This window comes from Primulina eburnea, chromosome 10 (assembly GCF_022965805.1).
Source record: "Primulina eburnea isolate SZY01 chromosome 10, ASM2296580v1, whole genome shotgun sequence".
Taxonomy (NCBI): Eukaryota; Viridiplantae; Streptophyta; class Magnoliopsida; order Lamiales; family Gesneriaceae; genus Primulina; species Primulina eburnea.
The window spans coordinates 35,890,938-35,909,877 of NC_133110.1; the positions used below are offsets into that span (position 1 = coordinate 35,890,938).

The 18,940-nt window shown below is 35.3% G+C and overlaps 1 protein-coding gene and 1 long non-coding RNA gene across 5 annotated transcripts; one reads left to right on the forward strand and one right to left on the reverse strand.

The window, feature by feature from the left end:
- Nucleotides 1-3,940: 3,940 nt before the first annotated feature.
- On the forward strand, nucleotides 3,941-6,128 carry LOC140803929 (uncharacterized). Of its 2 annotated transcripts, none has more exons than XM_073159770.1 (7): nucleotides 3,941-4,428; nucleotides 4,546-4,713; nucleotides 4,806-4,871; nucleotides 5,010-5,078; nucleotides 5,241-5,327; nucleotides 5,460-5,600; nucleotides 5,704-6,128. In XM_073159770.1, the coding sequence occupies exons 1-7, from the start codon at nucleotides 4,078-4,080 to the stop codon at nucleotides 5,821-5,823; spliced, it is 1,002 nt and encodes a 333-aa protein (XP_073015871.1). In that variant the 5' UTR covers nucleotides 3,941-4,077; the 3' UTR covers nucleotides 5,824-6,128. The 2 variants fall into 2 exon arrangements, with proteins under 2 accessions (XP_073015871.1, XP_073015872.1); XM_073159771.1 differs by having other exon boundaries at nucleotides 4,546-4,662.
- Nucleotides 6,129-13,797: 7,669 nt separating this feature from the next.
- Nucleotides 13,798-18,746, reverse strand: LOC140803386 (uncharacterized). 3 transcript variants are annotated; one of them, XR_012111862.1, is made up of 5 exons: nucleotides 18,592-18,746; nucleotides 16,373-16,410; nucleotides 16,050-16,172; nucleotides 14,540-15,977; nucleotides 13,798-14,152 (listed from the first exon to the last, which is right to left on the reverse strand). It is a non-coding gene; the product is annotated as an uncharacterized lncRNA (long non-coding RNA). The 3 variants fall into 3 exon arrangements; XR_012111863.1 differs by lacking the exon at nucleotides 16,373-16,410 and having other exon boundaries at nucleotides 14,540-14,767; XR_012111861.1 differs by lacking the exon at nucleotides 16,373-16,410.
- Nucleotides 18,747-18,940: the final 194 nt, after the last annotated feature.

The window sequence follows — 18,940 nt, forward strand, 5'->3', positions numbered from 1 at the left end:
TTAATTATAGTCGTTGTATCTTGAAAAATCATTATTTATTTTTAAAAAGAAAAATAAAATTGAATAGAAAAATTATCTATTTTTTATAATCGAACTATAAAAAACTTAATTGAAATGAAATACCGGGGGTCCCTTTATCTATATGTAAATTGAAATATATATTGATGATCTAAATATAACATTTGATCACGTCATAGATATACTATACGTATATGATAGTAAATCTTTTCGAACGAACTCGGGAGCTGATTTACGGTTTTATTTCATCCTACCCATGTGGACATTGCCTCTATGATAGGATGGATGACCAAGATTTGTCTATACATATATAGGACCCACTTTTTTTTTTGAAATTATATGTATGACAAGATCTTATCCATTGAAATGAAGTGAAGGTAGTGCCCACATAGGTAAGATCTCATCTACCCTGATTTACTATCCATAGCTGCGGCATGCGAGGTGTGACATTTCTTGCCTTTTGTCATGGACTAGAAGGCCCAGTTTGGTAAGTGTGATTAAGTTTGGATTGTTAGATAATCTTATGTTTGGTTCCATTTATAAATTTGAGATTGAGTAATTGTAGGACAATTTCTACTGTTTACCTGGGAAAATGTATCCATGCTTTCAGGGTGGATTAGTTTTATCCGAGTGGACTGAAAAAAGAAATGACCATAATAGCCCTTACCGTGAATAAAAAAATTGCAAGTGGGTGAGTCTATTTCTTCTAAAGAAAATCGCTTAGCGACGGTTTGTAAAAATCCATCGCAAATAGCAACGATTGTTTTATAAACCGTCGCTAAATGTCAAAAAAGATCGGCGACGGTTTCTCAAAACAAGATCGACGACGGTTTCTCAAGATCGGCGACGGTTTCATGCACTAATAAACCGTCGCTAAATGTCAAATTAGCGACGGTTTCACAAGATCGGCGACGGTTTCTCAAAAACCGCCGCTATTAGCGACGGGTTTCCAGAAGCCGTCGCTAATTTTCCGGCAGGAAGGAGACCGTTTCCGACCGGCCGCCTGCCGCCGCCGCCACTATCGCCGTCGCGAAGGAGAAGGGCAATTTCGTCTCTTCATCAAAAAATTCAAAATTATCCTACACTTAAAAATCGTACCAAACTTAATATTATTTTACACCATATATTACAATCCTACAACAATCATTTTCTTTATCATTTACGTACTAATCATTAGTTTATCTTATCCTTCCAACCAAACGTAGCCGAAATGTATCTAAATTAATTGTCGACACATTGATTCAACATTATGAGTGACAAGACCAATCAAATGTAGTGTCCTAACTTCGCACAAGATAGAAAAAAATTGTCCATTTAAATACTTAGATTTTGACACACACATCAAATGAGAAAGTATATGATATGTTGGATGGAGTTCATGATAAAATAAAGAGCGACCTTTGTTCGTGATTGTTCGTGTTAGGAGAGCGATCAAAATACGACGTTGGACTGCAGAACAATCGGAATACATTTATTTTACATTTAATTTCCTCGTTGTTATTATAATCCACGGATTTCTGCCATATAAGCGGCCAATTGTAATCTATAAGTTGATCCAATCATTAAGAGAAGATACTTGTAAAAAGAAGATATTTTCTTTTTTTAAAAAAAATTAAAATTGGAAACAGTCAATTATCTATAATATATAATAGTACACTAACACACGCGTTGCTTTCTTATACAATATTTTTTATAATTCATTTGATTTATATTTAAATGAAGATCAAAATGTAATTATAAAAAATAATAGGGACTACATTGCTCCTCTATAATATATACCAGTACACCGATGTGCGCGCATGCTTGCTTGTATAATATTTTTATATAATATTTTTATAATTTATTTAGTTTATATTTAAATGAGGATCGAAATGCAATCATAAAAATAATGGAGACTACATTGTCATTTTGATATATGAATTTAAAAAATAAATAGAAAAAAGAAAGAAAAATTTTAGGAAATAAAGACTATATCCACTGAGGTACAGTGACTTGCTTTAAAATTTTAGTTATTTATTAATACTAGTAAAATATGCACACGCGTTACATGTATTATTATTATTTTAAATTTGATCAAATAACACTAAACAATTAACACAAATTATTTTCAGTGTACAAGAAATATTCAATTTAAAAAGAAAGTTTTGTTTAGATTTTTTTAATGTAAAATTTGGAGTCACTTGAGGATATTTTTAGTAAGATAAGAAGTAGGGGTGTTCAAACTTTGGATAAACCGAAAAAACCAAACATTGAATCGAACCGAAAACCGAATTGTATAATTCGGATATAAATTAAATGTTTAAATCGAAATTTATTTAGTTCGATTTCGGATTATATATGTGAAAACCAAAACGATTGAAAAAGCCTAAATTTATTAAATTAATAATTTTATTTTTATTATTTATTTTTTGAGATGATATTAGTGAATGATGATTATTTTAAATAATATTTAGTTAATTGTTATTTATGTAATTCATTTAGACTTTATATTTAAATATTTTACTAACAAATCATATAAAAAGATAATATATTATATTTACAATATATTTATTTTATTAATTTAAATAATGGTATCAAGAGTGAGTCTCATGTGAGACCGTCTCACGGATCATAATCTGTGAGACGGGTCAACCCTACTCATATTCACAATAAAAAGTAATACTTTTAGCATAAAAAATAATACTTTTTCATGGGTGACCCAAATAAGAGATCCGTCTCACAAATACGACCCGTGAGACCGTCTCACACAAGTTTTTGCCTGGTATCAAAACTTAAATAATCGACTGAAATAACTGATCCATTTTGGTAGAAAATCAAACCAAAAAAAATAGTTTGGATATTGAATTATATATTTGTAAAATCGAAAATAAAATCGAAAACCGAACCGAACAATATATTTGTAAAACCGAAAACAAAATCGAAAACCGAATCGAACCGACCGATGAACACCCTAATGAGAAGGGTAATATATATCTCTCCTAATGCTTATATCAAGGGAGTCACGACCTCTTTATTATTATTTATTGCTTACGAAAACCTACAATTCCTTTTACTCGGATAATATGAAGTAAACATTCGGGATTAAGGCATTTGTATCTGTTAGGACCAATGGAATCCGGATATCTCCACACAGGTATGATATTGTCCACTTTGGGTTTTAACCCTCATGGTTTTGCTTTTGGAACCACCCAAAAGGCCTCATACCAATGGAGATATCATTTCATCTTATAAACCCATGATCTTTCTCTAGATCTTCCAATGTGGGACTTTGGTTGCATCCCAACAATCCTCCCCTCAAACAAAGTTCCACCGTTATTCTCACAGTCCGAGCCTGCCCTCAAGCCTTATTCGCCCTCCAATCGAGGTTACTCCACTTCACTGCATTGTAGCGCACGCCTTACATGAATACCGGGAACATCAACCACCTCGAGAGTTTAATCAAGGATTTTTACCGGGAGCCCTCATCTCCTTCGTTTAGGTATCGAGGATTCCACCCACACGGCTCGATCTAGACCATTGCTCTGATACCACTTGTTAGGACCAATGGAATCCGGATATCTTCGAGGTTACTCCACTTCACTGCGTTGTAGCGCACGCCTTACATGAATACCGGGAACATCAACCACCTCGAGAGTTTAATCAAGGATTTTTACCGGGAGCCCTCATCTCCTTCGTTTAGGTATCGAGGATTCCACCCACACGGCTCGATCTAGACCATTGCTCTGATACCACTTGTTAGGACCAATGGAATCCGGATATCTCCACACAGGTATGATATTGTCCACTTTGGGTTTTAACCCTCATGGTTTTGCTTTTGGAACCACCCAAAAGACCTCATACCAATGGAGATATCATTTCATCTTATAAACCCATGATCTTTCTCTAGATCTTCCAATGTGGGACTTTGGTTGCATCCCAACAGTATCTCTCTCCTTGTGCTTATATAAAGGTAGCCACGACCTCTCCCCTTCAAATTTCTGATACAGAAACTGCATCAATCACACACCCAATCCCCTCTCCCATCGCTTTCTTGAATCCTCTCCAAAGCACCAAGAAAAAATGAAAATGGCAGCCTTTTCATCAAGCCAGCAGCACCCTTCTTTCCTCCTTGACTCGGACATTGATCCGCACAATGTCTTGTTTCCCCAGTTTTACGAGCCCCAAGCTTTTCAGAATCTTGACCACTGTACAAAAGTCGCTGCCATTAGCAATAATGAGGCTTCTGCTCTCAGTGTAACAAACAAGAATAGCATGGATTCTTCCTCCATAGTCACTGATCATTTTTACAATAAGCATGATCGTGATGATGATCATAATTATTACAGCAAGCATCTTTCTGTAAAGCCCATTAATCCCATTGGCAAGAAGAGGAAACGCCAGTCCTCTTCCTCAAATTCTGCTCAGTCCAAGGTTCACTACTCTTTTACCTTATATACATACATACATATACACACTAACACACATAAATATAAACACACACTAAAGTGTGATTTCGGATTCTTGATCCAACATCTTTCTGTGGTGTAGGATATGAGAGAAATGAAAGACAAGAAGGAGAAGAAAGTGAAAAACGGTGAAGCAAAGAAGAAAGACAAGAAAAATGAGAAGAAAGAAGCAGAAGAAGATCCAACAGGATACATTCATGTAAGGGCCAGAAGGGGTCAGGCAACAGATAGCCACAGTCTTGCAGAAAGGGTCTCATATTATTTATTATTCATTTTTTAGATATATAAAAAAAATCCCATATTCCAAATTCGATTTTGAATATTAATCCTTATTCAAAACAGGTGAGGAGGGAGAAAATCAGTGAAAGAATGAAACTGCTCCAAACTCTTGTTCCTGGTTGTGAAAAGGTGACAAAACTTTTCAAATATTTTTTTGTCATAACGTAAATGTCTGTTTCATTTAAATTAATGTCACATTTTGTCTGTGCTTTTTTTATTTGTGTTTATTTTTTGGTGTCATATTCATGTAATCTGATTGGTGAACAGGTGACCGGAAAGGCTCTCATGTTGGATGAGATAATCAATTATGTTCAATCCCTCCAAAATCAAGTCGAGGTGATTTTTTTTTACGATAATTAAAGTTAAAAAATAGTTATATTATCCTTCTCATCAATCCATCAGTGTGAAAGATGGATTTCACGTCCTTGTTTCATCCAACGTTTCTTTAGTATTCCTCATATTTATTGTTTAAATATCCATTAATTTTACAATTTGCAGTTTCTCTCGATGAAGCTTGCTTCTTTGAATCCCATGTTCTATGATTTTGGGATGGACTTGGAATCATTCATGATTAGACCTGATCAGGTTACACAATCTTTCAACAAATTATTATCATCATATCACTTTAATTTCGTCATATATAATATTCTTTAATTATTATTTAATTTCCATCAAATCTCATTTATTTATTCTGCTGTCTTACAAATTTGCATGCAGAATTTAAGTAGCTTGCCATCTCCATTACCAAATGTGCAGCAATGCAACCCCACAACTCTACATAATCATCCTATCCTCGATAATTCCGTCTACTCTCTTGTGTTTCAACAACATCAAATTCAGAACCAGCTTCCTCACGAGGTACTTATTTTACTAATTTGTGAAAATAACGATGGATACGAAGTAGTTGCTAAATTTGATTATTTATGTTTCTTCGTCTTTTCTTCTTATATTATATTACTAGGAATTCGAGTGGATGGAGGAAAAAGGAGCAAGAAAAGATACTAAAGATCATTATTCCAAGAAGAAGGGCATCGATTCTTTTTTCTTGCCGATATGGCCGATGAACATGATGAATAACTAAAGGGCTGCAAATTCAAGAATCAGTGCGAAGCAAAAGGAATGATAATATTTAATCTCCTTTTCAAGATCTTTTAATCTGTTCCTCCCCACCAATATTGCAGCACAAATTCCAAACTTGGCTATATGTTAAAAGTTATCTAGGTCTCCTAGCTAGCTATCTTGTCAAAATATGTATGAATATTAATGTATGTTCTTTTCTTGTTACATTTTGGAATTCTGTTATTACAGTCAGGTTTTCACTTTGTAATAATGATTTTCGAAATGATGTGTCGATAACTTTTGAAAGGGAAAACTATATTCTTGTAATCGCGTGTATTTTTGGTCACCACGTCGCTCAATTTACCAGTCTCATTCAATTAATTTGTATTTTATTTCATTTTTATTACCTTTTCATCATAGTACTGACGACGACGACGTCGGAAAATAATGACGTAACATCAAAAATTATTAACGACAGTGAGATGTTGATATGTCTTCGGTGAGAATGATAAATTTTTTAAGAATGTATATATAAATAATGAGACAAAATTAATTAATTAAATGAATAGTTATAATTGGAACCTGGTTTTTGTGTGGGGCTTGCGTGTTATGAATGGGGGAATCTTGATTTATTGTGAATTGATTATGCTTGTTCCATATTCACCTAGCTAGGTTTATAGAAGAGAAACGAGGCAAAATTAATTAAATAGGGGGAAATTATGTAGGCATGTCGGTTGTCGATGGAGAAAGGTCCATAATTTCTTTTATTTAAATTACTATATATATATATATATTTAAAAAGTTGATGTGATAAATGATTATAACACATCGTGACAAAATAATAACTTTATAGATTAATCATGTCAGATTCTTTTAAAATTAATATCTCATAAACTCTTTTAAAGAGCTTACGAATTCAGTCAAAAAAGGTCAGCCAAACATCGATGTTGTATACAAACTTCACCGATGGTCTTGAATTTAGTAATTAAATTAAAGCTTGATTTATTGCCAAAATTATCATTTCAATTAAAATGGTAAAAATCCCATTATGTGATCCATGTGAATAGGGTGAGCTGAGTCGAGTTATCCACCGAATCTGATGAAAGGGAAAACGAGCAGGGAAATTCCTTCCAAAGTAGGCAAGGTATCGTGAAATCAAGAAGAGAAACACGTTAATGGGCGTCGGAGGAGTGTCAAACGTGGCCACTCCGATGCTTAAGTCAGCATGTGAAGATGATGAAGATAATCAGTGTAGCTTGGGAGAGAAATAAATGCTACTGATGTCAATATATGTGTGAATATATGTGGTTGAATGTGTTTAATGCAAACAAACATGCTATTTATAGGAAGGAAGGTAATTAGTTCATTGTTTTCAGTGCTCACTTACCACCAATAGCATTTGATGTTGACTTCCTGTTACGTCGCCCTACTTTCCACTGTGTCAAATCAATATGATTCTGTTAGGCACACTTACTGAGGTAAGATATTACATACTCTCGCACTCGAGAGCGGTACTATTATCGACGTAGCCCAAGTAGAATGCCTCCCGATGGCTTGTATGAAAGCCCGGGATTTTGATAACCCGGGGAGAAAATGTCTTGGGCATTCACCTGTCCGATTTCTGAATAACTCTTTCTGCAAAATTACCATGATTTTGGGTATCCATAGGATATCTTGGATCATCCATGACTTGGACTCTTACAAGGTATCATCTCATAAAACTAATCTTTGAATGATGTTTTTAGCAAGATCATCTTAAAAATTAACTCTTGACCCCATGTTTGGCTTATTAGCATCTCATAAAACTAATCTTTGAATGATGTTTTTAGCAAGATCATCTTAAAAATTAACTCTTGACCCCATGTTTGGCTTATTAGGGTACAAGAATTCAATTGGATATCCATAGAGGAAGAAATAGAGAGGAGCAATATTGAATTATAACCACATATATATTATTACATTTCACGTTTGGGACAAACAAACATACATATAAATTAATATGTGTGTGCCCGTTTGGTCGAAAAATATGTTTAGCAACAGCAAACATTTTAAAATTAAAAGGAACATTATTCAATACTCGCTTCTATTATATATTATATTTCCACACTAGCATATGTCTAATAAGTAGCATATTTAAATTTATATAATATAAATTTATGGAAGACATTTTATTTTTTTCTTTTGAGTAAGATTATTATTATGATGGGACATGTCACATTACAATGTAAATAGTATATCCATGTATGGTTGTCATCAGCCACTTTATTACATTCACTAGTCAACGTTGATACGTCAATCTTGGCCATGCCAAGTTCTTTTCCTAAATTTAATGTGTCCACAATTTCTACGAGATGAACATGGATACTTTTTTGTTTAATTTAGAAAAGTTATATTCTTACTATGGTAGTTTGCATATTTTGAATTTTTTTCATGTTAATTATCAGTCAATTTATAATATTATATCAGCAATTTTTATTTTTAATTTCTATTTTAGCCTTTTCTCCAACTGATTGATGATGTGATGCCAAAAAATGATGATAGCGCCACCGAAATTTGATGGCGTATTTTGATGTCACGTCAGCGCTCCAATGAAAATGAATAAAATAGAAAAAATACAAGTTATTAGACAAATATCATAAATTGACAGATAACATGACAAAATAAAAAATATACAAATTATATGACAAATATAATTTTCCCGATCATATAATTCCCAATTCCCAGGACTTCATGATTCTACCTCATATGGATCATGTGCCATTGTTTCTTTTATTTGTCCTTTTTCTTTTCTTTTTCTCTTGGAAGAACACCACGGAATGTTACATGTCGAATTCTATCGATTTATCAAAATATACGTCACATATAACTCTAACGAACTTGAAAAATTATTTGTCGATAAGCTCGTGTTGATTATTCATATGTAATTTCCTCATGTATTCGAAAATTCCCGAAAGTTAGTCGCCTTGATCTCAAATATATTAAATCATATCCTCGCGCGCTACTCGGACTACACTGTAGTGACCCGTTCCAGAATCACCTACTAATCAAAAACTAAGCATGCAATTAACCTAATTAACAATAATCAGAGATAACAGCGGAAATAGTCAACAAAAATAGTTATACAACCATATCGAATCAAAACAATACCGATAAACCAACCAGCTACTCAACGTCCTCCTCCTGCTCCTCCTGAGCTGTCCAACCTGAGGCCTGCCCCGTGGGAATGGGGTGTCCAAGAATAAACAAAACCGAGGACGTGAGCGATAAGAACGCCCAGTACAAAAGTATGAGTATACAGACCTATATGAAATGCACATGCTATGATCATGATACCGGGGTAGTCAAGAAACAGGAGTCACAAAAGGATCTCAACAATGCTCAGTCTAGAGGCGCCAAGTGGATAGTGCCGCGCGGTACACCTCTGGGTCACTGCATCCACTACAAGACAGACGTGGACCTAAAATGTCCCGGACCACCGAAGCCCTCCCGACCCGTCGGCCACTGTGTACTCTCGGTGTCCATGCGTCCACAAGACAGGGCTGAGCGGCCCCAAGATATAGCTTATCTCGAAAGAGATACAGCTCAACAGTAAAGGCTATCTCAAAGGAGAATACGGCTCAACATGAAATGCAACGTGCAGTAATAAACGTGACATAATAGCATGCGTCATATGACATATAACAATGCAGCAAATAATCATGCAACACATATATGAATGTATACTCAACCAGGATATCTCGGATAGTACTTTCGTACCTCTATCACAGCAAGCCTAGCCTTACGCAACACCGCTAATCAGGTCTAGAACAAGCCTACGCATCAAAAGCATACTCAATCAATACTACCATGCTCGACTAGCAAAACCAGTACTCCCTAGTACTACCAAAGGTTTAGGGTTTACCTTCGTCCGTCGACAGCCCTTTGATGTCGATTGCCTCGTAACTCAGGCGCCGCTACGCTACTACTCCTGGCAGCTCTTGGCTATCGCTCGACCAACAACTAACCCTAGAAACCTTCCAAACTCTCCAAAATGAGAGAAAACTCAAGAAATTGGCAAGTCAAAAATGAGAAATCCGAGCACTATTTATAGGCCATGTTCGGATCCTCCGAACAACACTTCGGAACGTCCGAACGCTACGTGTCCATTGGCTCTTGACAGCTCATGATCGGATCCTCCGATCATACACTTCGGACCGTCCGAACATGCACGTGTCCAGCTGCTCTTGACACCTCATGATCGGATCCATCGAACCCACTTCGGACCTTCCGAACTCTTCGGTGCTTCCGAACCATCTTCGGTCCGTCCGATCATGACTCGGTCAAAATTACACATTAAACCTTCTTAATCACCATTAATCCGTTAATTACCCAATTTGGAATTCGGGCTACTACATTCTCCCCCCCTTAAAAACGATTTCGTCCTCGAAATCAAGTTTAGAGGATGAACAAAACGAAAATAACAACATCGTTACCCTCAAAATCTAAGGGACAACCCATCACTAGACGCTTGGCTAAAACCGAATGATCCATCGGAGTAGAAATGGAAAGAATGACATCTAGAGAAACATGCGGTAACTTATGACGCTTAACAAATCGTCCTGGTCACCCCAACGACCTACACTTCCCTGACTACTCTCATCACCAAAGTGGTCAGCCATCGCTACAACATAGAATGGGGAAACTAGTAAATTGGTCAACGGAAATCCCAAAACAGAAATCTATATCCCAAAATCATACGCATGCTCTGATACCATAAATGTAGTGACCCGTTCCAGAATCACCTACTAATCAAAAACTAAGCATGCAATTAACCTAATTAACAATAATCAGAGATAACAGCGGAAATAGTCAACAAAAATAGTTATACAACCATATCGAATCAAAACAATACCGATAAACCAACCAGCTACTCAACGTCCTCCTCCTGCTCCTCCTGAGCTGTCCAACCTGAGGCCTGCCCCGTGGGAATGGGGTGTCCAAGAATAAACAAAACCGAGGACGTGAGCGATAAGAACGCCCAGTACAAAAGTATGAGTATACAGACCTATATGAAATGCACATGCTATGATCATGATACCGGGGTAGTCAAGAAACAGGAGTCACAAAAGGATCTCAACAATGCTCAGTCTAGAGGCGCCAAGTGGATAGTGCCGCTCGGTACACCTCTGGGTCACTGCATCCACTACAAGACAGACGTGGACCTAAAATGTCCCGGACCACCGAAGCCCTCCCGACCCGTCGGCCACTGTGTACTCTCGGTGTCCATGCGTCCACAAGACAGGGCTGAGCGGCCCCAAGATATAGCTTATCTCGAAAGAGATACAGCTCAACAGTAAAGGCTATCTCAAAGGAGAATACGGCTCAACATGAAATGCAACGTGCAGTAATAAACGTGACATAATAGCATGCGTCATATGACATATAACAATGCAGCAAATAATCATGCAACACATATATGAATGTATACTCAACCAGGATATCTCGGATAGTACTTTCGTACCTCTATCACAGCAAGCCTAGCCTTACGCAACACCGCTAATCAGGTCTAGAACAAGCCTACGCATCAAAAGCATACTCAATCAATACTACCATGCTCGACTAGCAAAACCAGTACTCCCTAGTACTACCAAAGGTTTAGGGTTTACCTTCGTCCGTCGACAGCCCTTTGATGTCGATTGCCTCGTAACTCAGGCGCCGCTACGCTACTACTCCTGGCAGCTCTTGGCTATCGCTCGACCAACAACTAACCCTAGAAACCTTCCAAACTCTCCAAAATGAGAGAAAACTCAAGAAATTGGCAAGTCAAAAATGAGAAATCCGAGCACTATTTATAGGCCATGTTCGGATCCTCCGAACAACACTTCGGAACGTCCGAACGCTACGTGTCCATTGGCTCTTGACAGCTCATGATCGGATCCTCCGATCATACACTTCGGACCGTCCGAACATGCACGTGTCCAGCTGCTCTTGACACCTCATGATCGGATCCATCGAACCCACTTCGGACCTTCCGAACTCTTCGGTGCTTCCGAACCATCTTCGGTCCGTCCGATCATGACTCGGTCAAAATTACACATTAAACCTTCTTAATCACCATTAATCCGTTAATTACCCAATTTGGAATTCGGGCTACTACAACACCGTCTCAATGTCCGTCGTGGATAGATGTGTGTATATTTTCGAAAAGGCGATAAGAATGTGAGAATATCAAATCAAATATCAAGCCATGCAAAGGTTGGTTCGGGTGTGTCCGGCCTAGATTAGCCCAAAGTTGAAAAGATGCAGCCTAGGTCGCAACCGATGGGGCCACAACGTCGTGGCCCCATCGGAGCTCTAATGTGATGCATGGAGGTGGAGTGGTGGTGATGGCTTTTGAGGTATTGAATAAGCTTGTCTCCTGAACTTGGGTCCAACATATGGGAGGGGAGGTAGAAGAATGTGACATACATTTATTATGGTGGTATCCTCCTGTGTTGCATCTATGGTATGGGTTGCCCTAATCTGGACTAGGGTTTTTATCCCACTTGATTTTTTTTTTTAAAAAAATTATTACTCTTTCACTTTATTTGGACAATGGTTCCTTGTTATGAAAAGTAAGTTTGAACATTCCATAAATAATGATTGAGTTGGTGCATATTTATTTATATCGTTTAAATTGTTGAGTTGGTTTGTGTGAGACGGTCTCACGAATCTTTATCTGTGAGACGGGTCAGCCCTACCGATATTCACAATAAAAAGTAATATTTTTTTATAGATAAATCAAATAAGAGATCTGTCTCACAAAATACGATCCATTTATTGATATAAATATTATGAAAATAAGAGCACTAGTATTGGTGTTCAAAACCATGTGTCTGAACATTGTGGATGTTAATCACTCATTCACTTGATCACATGAGCCTGGGCTGAGAATTTAATTGTATATTTTAAAACATTTGTATGGTTTGTGTCTCACGCACCATCAAAGGCATGAGGGAGCGACAACGTCCATGGCCCACCTCACATGTCCACTTTTTTTTTTTTTTTTTAATTTAGTTTTTCTATTTGTTTTAAATTAGTTCAAATGTTTAATATAATTTTTTATAATATAAAACAATTTTCATGGGAAAAAAAATTAACGGTTGAATTTTTTAAAAAAATTATAAAATTTGAACAGCTATTTAAAGGTTATTTTAATAAATAAAAATCAAATATTCATCACATTTAACAAATTATTTCAAACATCCAAACATATTATTTTATATCACAAATCACTCAAAAAATATTATCTATGATATTTTCATCATCTCAATTTTATTTTAATATTTGTTTCTAAAATCATATTTTGTTCCGAAATAGATAAAAATGACCCAGGTTTTTTAGAAATTTTGTGAATTATCCAAAAATATCGGAAAAAATGCTACTTCCCAAAATCAATTCACAAATTCCACCAAATTATTCAGATTTTTCATATTCACCAAGTTATCCAATTCCAAAATACGTGTGCATCACCAACTTCGTTTTGACTTAGTTGAACAATTGTGGTAACAATGCAACAACAATCATTGAATTAGTATTTTATAGCTTCTCTTTTACGTTTAATTTATATGTTGTTTTTTTGTTTTTTGTTTTAAAAATTTGACGCAAGTTTGATTTATTTTTATATGTTTTACTCCTTCATTCAAACTTATAATAAAATTTTTACTGAATATATTTTGGTTTTCCGAAGTATTTAAATAAAGATTTCGAAAAATAGGTTACATCATAAACTGTTTTTTTGACGTTTTACAATATCTTTTGCTAAATATGAAGATTTTAAAAAAACTCCTTGATTTGACTCTCACTCATCGTGGATGTTTGTGTAGATTAGCTTGAAATGCAAGGCTATGATTACTTGTAGTGTTTGATTAAATCAAATTCATCAAAAAAGAAATCCTACCACATATTTGTTCGAACCTCACTGCTACAAATTCCTCGAGGGCAGTAAATTGGTAAAAAAAAGTAGGCAACATAAAATATATGTATGGACCAGAAGAGGAGTTGATAAAATAATAGCTAGCTAGTTGACATTCTGTGGCACTATCAAGTGAGAAAACAACATATATATTCAATGTAATAAAATATTTCAGAACATGCCATGTTTATTTAAGTTGAGGCAGAGGCTCTTTTTGACAGAGACTTGAATTTTTGTGTTCCAGTCAAAATACTTCCACAATGATTTCTCTGTTGTTACATTTAAACTTTCTGTCTTCTTTGTGCAATTTGCACCACTTGTTGCCTTTACTCCATCCCATAACCTGTCTCTTGGAGTTTCAGGTAAACAGTGTGTTGTTTGGTTCTACATGCTCCCAAAAAATTTGAGTCAAGACCAACTGAACAGAAGAATATAATAGCCAGATTTAGTTAGTGCATATATACGAACTCGCATACGTAGGTATACATGTGTATATATATATATATGTGTGTGTGTGTGTGTGTGTGTGTGTGTGTGTGTGGTGCATGTATCCTGAAGAGGGTGGGGTAAGTACCATTAAAAGTGAAAGGTAACAAAGTGTGAATCCGAGGGCAAATATTATTCAAGAGAACGGATGGAAAGATAGCGAAGCTTGGAAATTAGAACAAGTCAGACAATCCGTTTAAGGTGAAGAATAACGAGACATTTGCTCTAATAATAATGTACAAACTGCAGTTCATGTCATCTTGAATTCCATGAAAATGACACATGGAATCTGTAAATGCATAACAAACATTCGCGATACCTTAGTTTGATTAAGATTAACGGTGAAGAAGACGCAAGGATGTGCATATGCTTCGCCTGCAAAACCCCCATGCCTCCGTCGTCGTCGGTATTCCAGTATGTACTGCAGTTACGAAGGGTACTAGATAAGAGACGGGGACCATCAAATATTTTGCCTTCACGAGGAACATGTATGCATGGTTTGTTAACCCGAAATGACTTGCATCTGTTTCCATTCCTTGGGAGTTTTCTGGCAAATTAATGAGGTGATGTGCAATTAATACATTTTTCGGTCCTAAATATAGGTAGTTATGATCATGTCTTGGTCCCATGAGATTACAAGCTGGTAGAATTTTCTCGAAAAAAGGCTACAAAAATGAATGAAGATGAGATCACTCGTAACCAGAAGTCTACCTATTTGAAACAGACTTTCTGTTTACTATTCAAAGAAACTGAAATAGAACATTGATGTGGTCTCTTAGAAAAGCAAATTTTAAGTTGAAATTAGCATCTTTACATAGGAAAAAGGAAAAACTGAGAGTAGTATGAAGTTATCGGGATATGCAGTTAAGGACAGACGCTGACCATATCTCAGAATGCTTTCACTAAAGGGACGAACCGCACAGAAGTCCATCCAAGAGCCAAAAACCAATGAGACAAATGAAGGCAAAACTGAATAGAACCGAATATTTAAAGGTATTAAGGATTGGTGCCTTCTTTGCTAATCTACGACTTATCAAATTGTCTAGATAATAACATCAATTGGTCCTGCCCACAACTGAAAATGGTTGAGAACCTTATGAAATTTTTAGTAACACGTCACTATTATAAGTATCATTCAATCTCTAGGCAGATTTTTTAATGACGAGATGGACACTTTATTCTAACCTTACTTGATTTTGCAGGTTCTTAAAATCAGTGAGTAGCAACTAAGAAATTGCTTTGAAATTTCAGGACGTGGTTATGCCTAGCTCCCTCAGTATGTCCGGCGACATCGTAAGGTAAGATTTTGTAAGAAGGTACACGAATCAAAGAGTGGAAACTCATCTCAGCTTTTCATGCAAATTTTCAACTTTAAGATAACAATTTGAATCATATAATTTATTCTGAAAACAGTTGTGGTGGTGTAGAAGACTCAATAATTGTCGAAGATGTTCAAAAAGAAGAAGTATTGTGGATGAACTTCATTGTATTGGCAATAATATTACCATAGCGGAACCATAAAAGCATTTTAAGCACAAGTGAAATCAAACAATCAAGTTACAACATCCAAACACAGTGGAATCTAATTTTTCAATTATGCATAATTTAGGAAAACATTTAGGTTCAAACCCATATTTAGGTCAGCACAAGCCAACCATGTCCACCTTGAGTAATATAATAAAACAGGAAGGTTTCGAAGACTTTAATGAAGTCGGCATTAGTGGAAGACAATACATGTTCCAATTTCTTCAGTTGAACTATCAGTAAAATAACGAATCCCAAATAAGCCTAAGAGGATGGCATTACATGCTCGAAAGAATAAAAGGTACCTGGCATAACTGGTGCAGCACCATTGCAACAGAGAGCTTCTTAATATTTCCCGATCTTGCATCAACTTTTCAAGCTCCTGCTTCCGACTCTTGTCTTATCGAATCATATTCAGAATCACGAATCTATATCAAACCATAACAGAAAAAAAAATATCTTTTGTTTCTTATAAAAAAGAAAAAGAAAAAAGTATCTAAAAACAATGCAGAAAGAAGAAGAGAATAAAATGAAACATGGTTATATTTATAACTCAGAAATTCCTTTTGCACTCAATAGTTCTAAAATTCTCAACATCATGAGAAAATTCACAGTATGCAAAATGTACCCATTGTCCTCGTGTCACTTCTTCGAGGGTCTAGGAACCTAGAGAAATTCATGAAGCAAACGGTAGATCTATCAGCTAGCTACAGCTTCACATTCAACTTAATGGAATACATAAGAAAATGAAATAAGTTCTATTAACTGTATATTAGATAATTAGTTGTCTTATTTACTTAGCTATTGACCAGATTATGTTAACTACAAGTGGTGTAGAGGTTGCACACAGCCTCATAAACCAAAATCACCACGCCTGACATAGGGGATCATTGCATCTCTTTCTATACTTCACAAGGTTTTTTTTTTGATAGGAAACGTATCTATACTTCAAAAGCTTAATTGGCTAGAAAACAATATGTGCTTTACAAGTTTGGAAGACAAGCTTATTTTATGCAATCATCACAGAAAATGTACTGAGGTTTCCTATGGGAAAATTTGAGTGATTACAGGACTACTTTAGGATTAGTACTAGGTACTTACAAGTGATGTTAATGTCTCATATCTTGATAACCAATCCTTTTGAGAATACTTTGGAACAATTGCGAGGAGGGTTGTAAAGTGTTCTTAACTAATAAAATCACGTGGCTTTACCAAATCGGATAGGTCACGAACAGCTAAGCAGCAACAACAAATTACTTGGAAATTGACTATCATTTTATCTATAAGGCATTGACAATTTTGTCCTAATTGTATTGGCTATCAATTTTAGTACTATAATGGGTATCCACAAAATCGATTTCGATTATTCTTGGCCAAATGCCATGATTTTCCTGCCAAAAACCTCTTATTTAAGACTTTCAAACAAAATGACTAGGTGATTGTTTGCATTAGATCATGCTTTTAATAAAACTGATTTTAAATTTATAAATTACGAAGAAATGTGGAAAAATCAAAATTGGGTAGAGTTTAAAAACAAAAATGAAAAGTTGAAAATCAGAAGTGAGTAGTATTTAATAAATAATTTATTCTAATACCAACTTGTGACTTAAATCACTTTTATAGAAGAAGAATTAGCACTCCACCTACTTTTGGATTTCAATTAAATTAAGCAGAAGATAAAACAAAATATGGCTTTGAGAAACACACAAAACTAATTTTTTTAAGTCAAAGCTAGAATCACTTTTATTAGTGATTGCCAACATTCCCTACTATCAATTATTAAAATAATGAGAAGGCTAATTGATATACATAAAAGGCAAAAAATCGTAGCACTCTACGGACATAAGAATAAAATTGAAATTTGATAATAAATAGCAAAGTTTACATGGTTTACCGTTATCATTTTCAATTTTCTATACACTTTAGTATGGAAGGTCCAAAATTTTAAATAATATCTCTAGAGTCCCGAAACTTGTGGATTGATGCATTCAGTCATGAAGAGAAGGTCAAATTTTAAAAGAGTTGTGATTATAATAACTCATCCCACATTAGATTGGGAGATGTTTGAATGAGTTAATCACAGTTGTATGATCAGTTTGTCTAACAAATTAAGATATTCATTTTTGTTAAACAAAGACGAATACAAAGTAATTTCCAGGAATCCATTATGAGAGAGACCATGGAGCCTGGCCGTGACAATAATAAGGTATCAAACTGATTTAACAAGATTCCTAATCTGATCATATACATTCTTTTCCAGGAAAAAAAATAAAATTATTTGATTATATCTACGCTTTTGTCTAGTTCACAAATAAAATTGAGAGCAGGAGAGATATCATGAAGATAGCAGATGATCAGAATAAGAATTCCAGATAGTTACATCAAACATGATTTTTGTTTTTTATTTTAAACAGTTTATGAAATATCATTTTCATGAACAAAGAAGGTTAACACATGAGTATGTTTGGAGATGATTACTTTTGCCTTCAATGAATATGGTTGCATATAGTCATAGCTTGTACAAAAAGTTTTAACCTCAAAATAAAAACTCTATTCACTAATTCATTTTTAGCAAAGTAAGTACAGACACACAAAAGAAAACGATGGCTTAGGAGCTTATGAGATGAAAATAAATGGGATGATTGGTATATAAAGAGACTACAAAAGTGCCAATAGCGAATCCAGCGTGCCTACACAGATAATCAATAATCAGAATATCGAAACCGAAAAACTCCAAGAAACTCATAATTATCTTCAAAAGACGATTCTTACAACTAGCTTGGGAAGAAATTTATAAAAACACGACGAAAACAGATCTGCAATGCACAAAAAATTGCATATACGTACAAGTGTATGCGTAAGTGATGTTACTCATATAGAGCAGGCGGATGGTCTTTGCTTCACGGCTAGAGCCGCCGCCCAGCGGTCATTATCCAACCCGTGAAGCGCCGCAGCTGCCATTTCTATCGATTCGTGTTTCTCAGTAATTTTTTACATTTAATTTCAATTTATTGCATACTGGTAATTATTCATTTTTAAATTTCGTAATAGAATATATGATGCTCTATTAATGCAATTTAATTTAACTCATGATATATTATATAACTAGGAATAGTGTCATAAATATTTAATATTAATTACTAGTCGTATTTTGTGTGAGACGGTTTCACGAATCATATTTTATGAAACATATTTT

What these genes read in the sequence shown, in the direction of transcription:
- LOC140803929 (XM_073159770.1), top strand. Translation starts at nt 4,078, where the DNA reads ATGAAAATGGCAGCCTTTTCATCAAGCCAGCAGCACCCTTCTTTCCTC. An exon ending in GCCACAGTCTTGCAGAAAGG is followed by an intron (nt 4,714 to 4,805) that starts GTCTCATATTAT and finishes TATTCAAAACAG; the next exon opens with GTGAGGAGGGAGAAAATCAG. An exon ending in TCATGATTAGACCTGATCAG is followed by an intron (nt 5,328 to 5,459) that starts GTTACACAATCT and finishes ATTTGCATGCAG; the next exon opens with AATTTAAGTAGCTTGCCATC.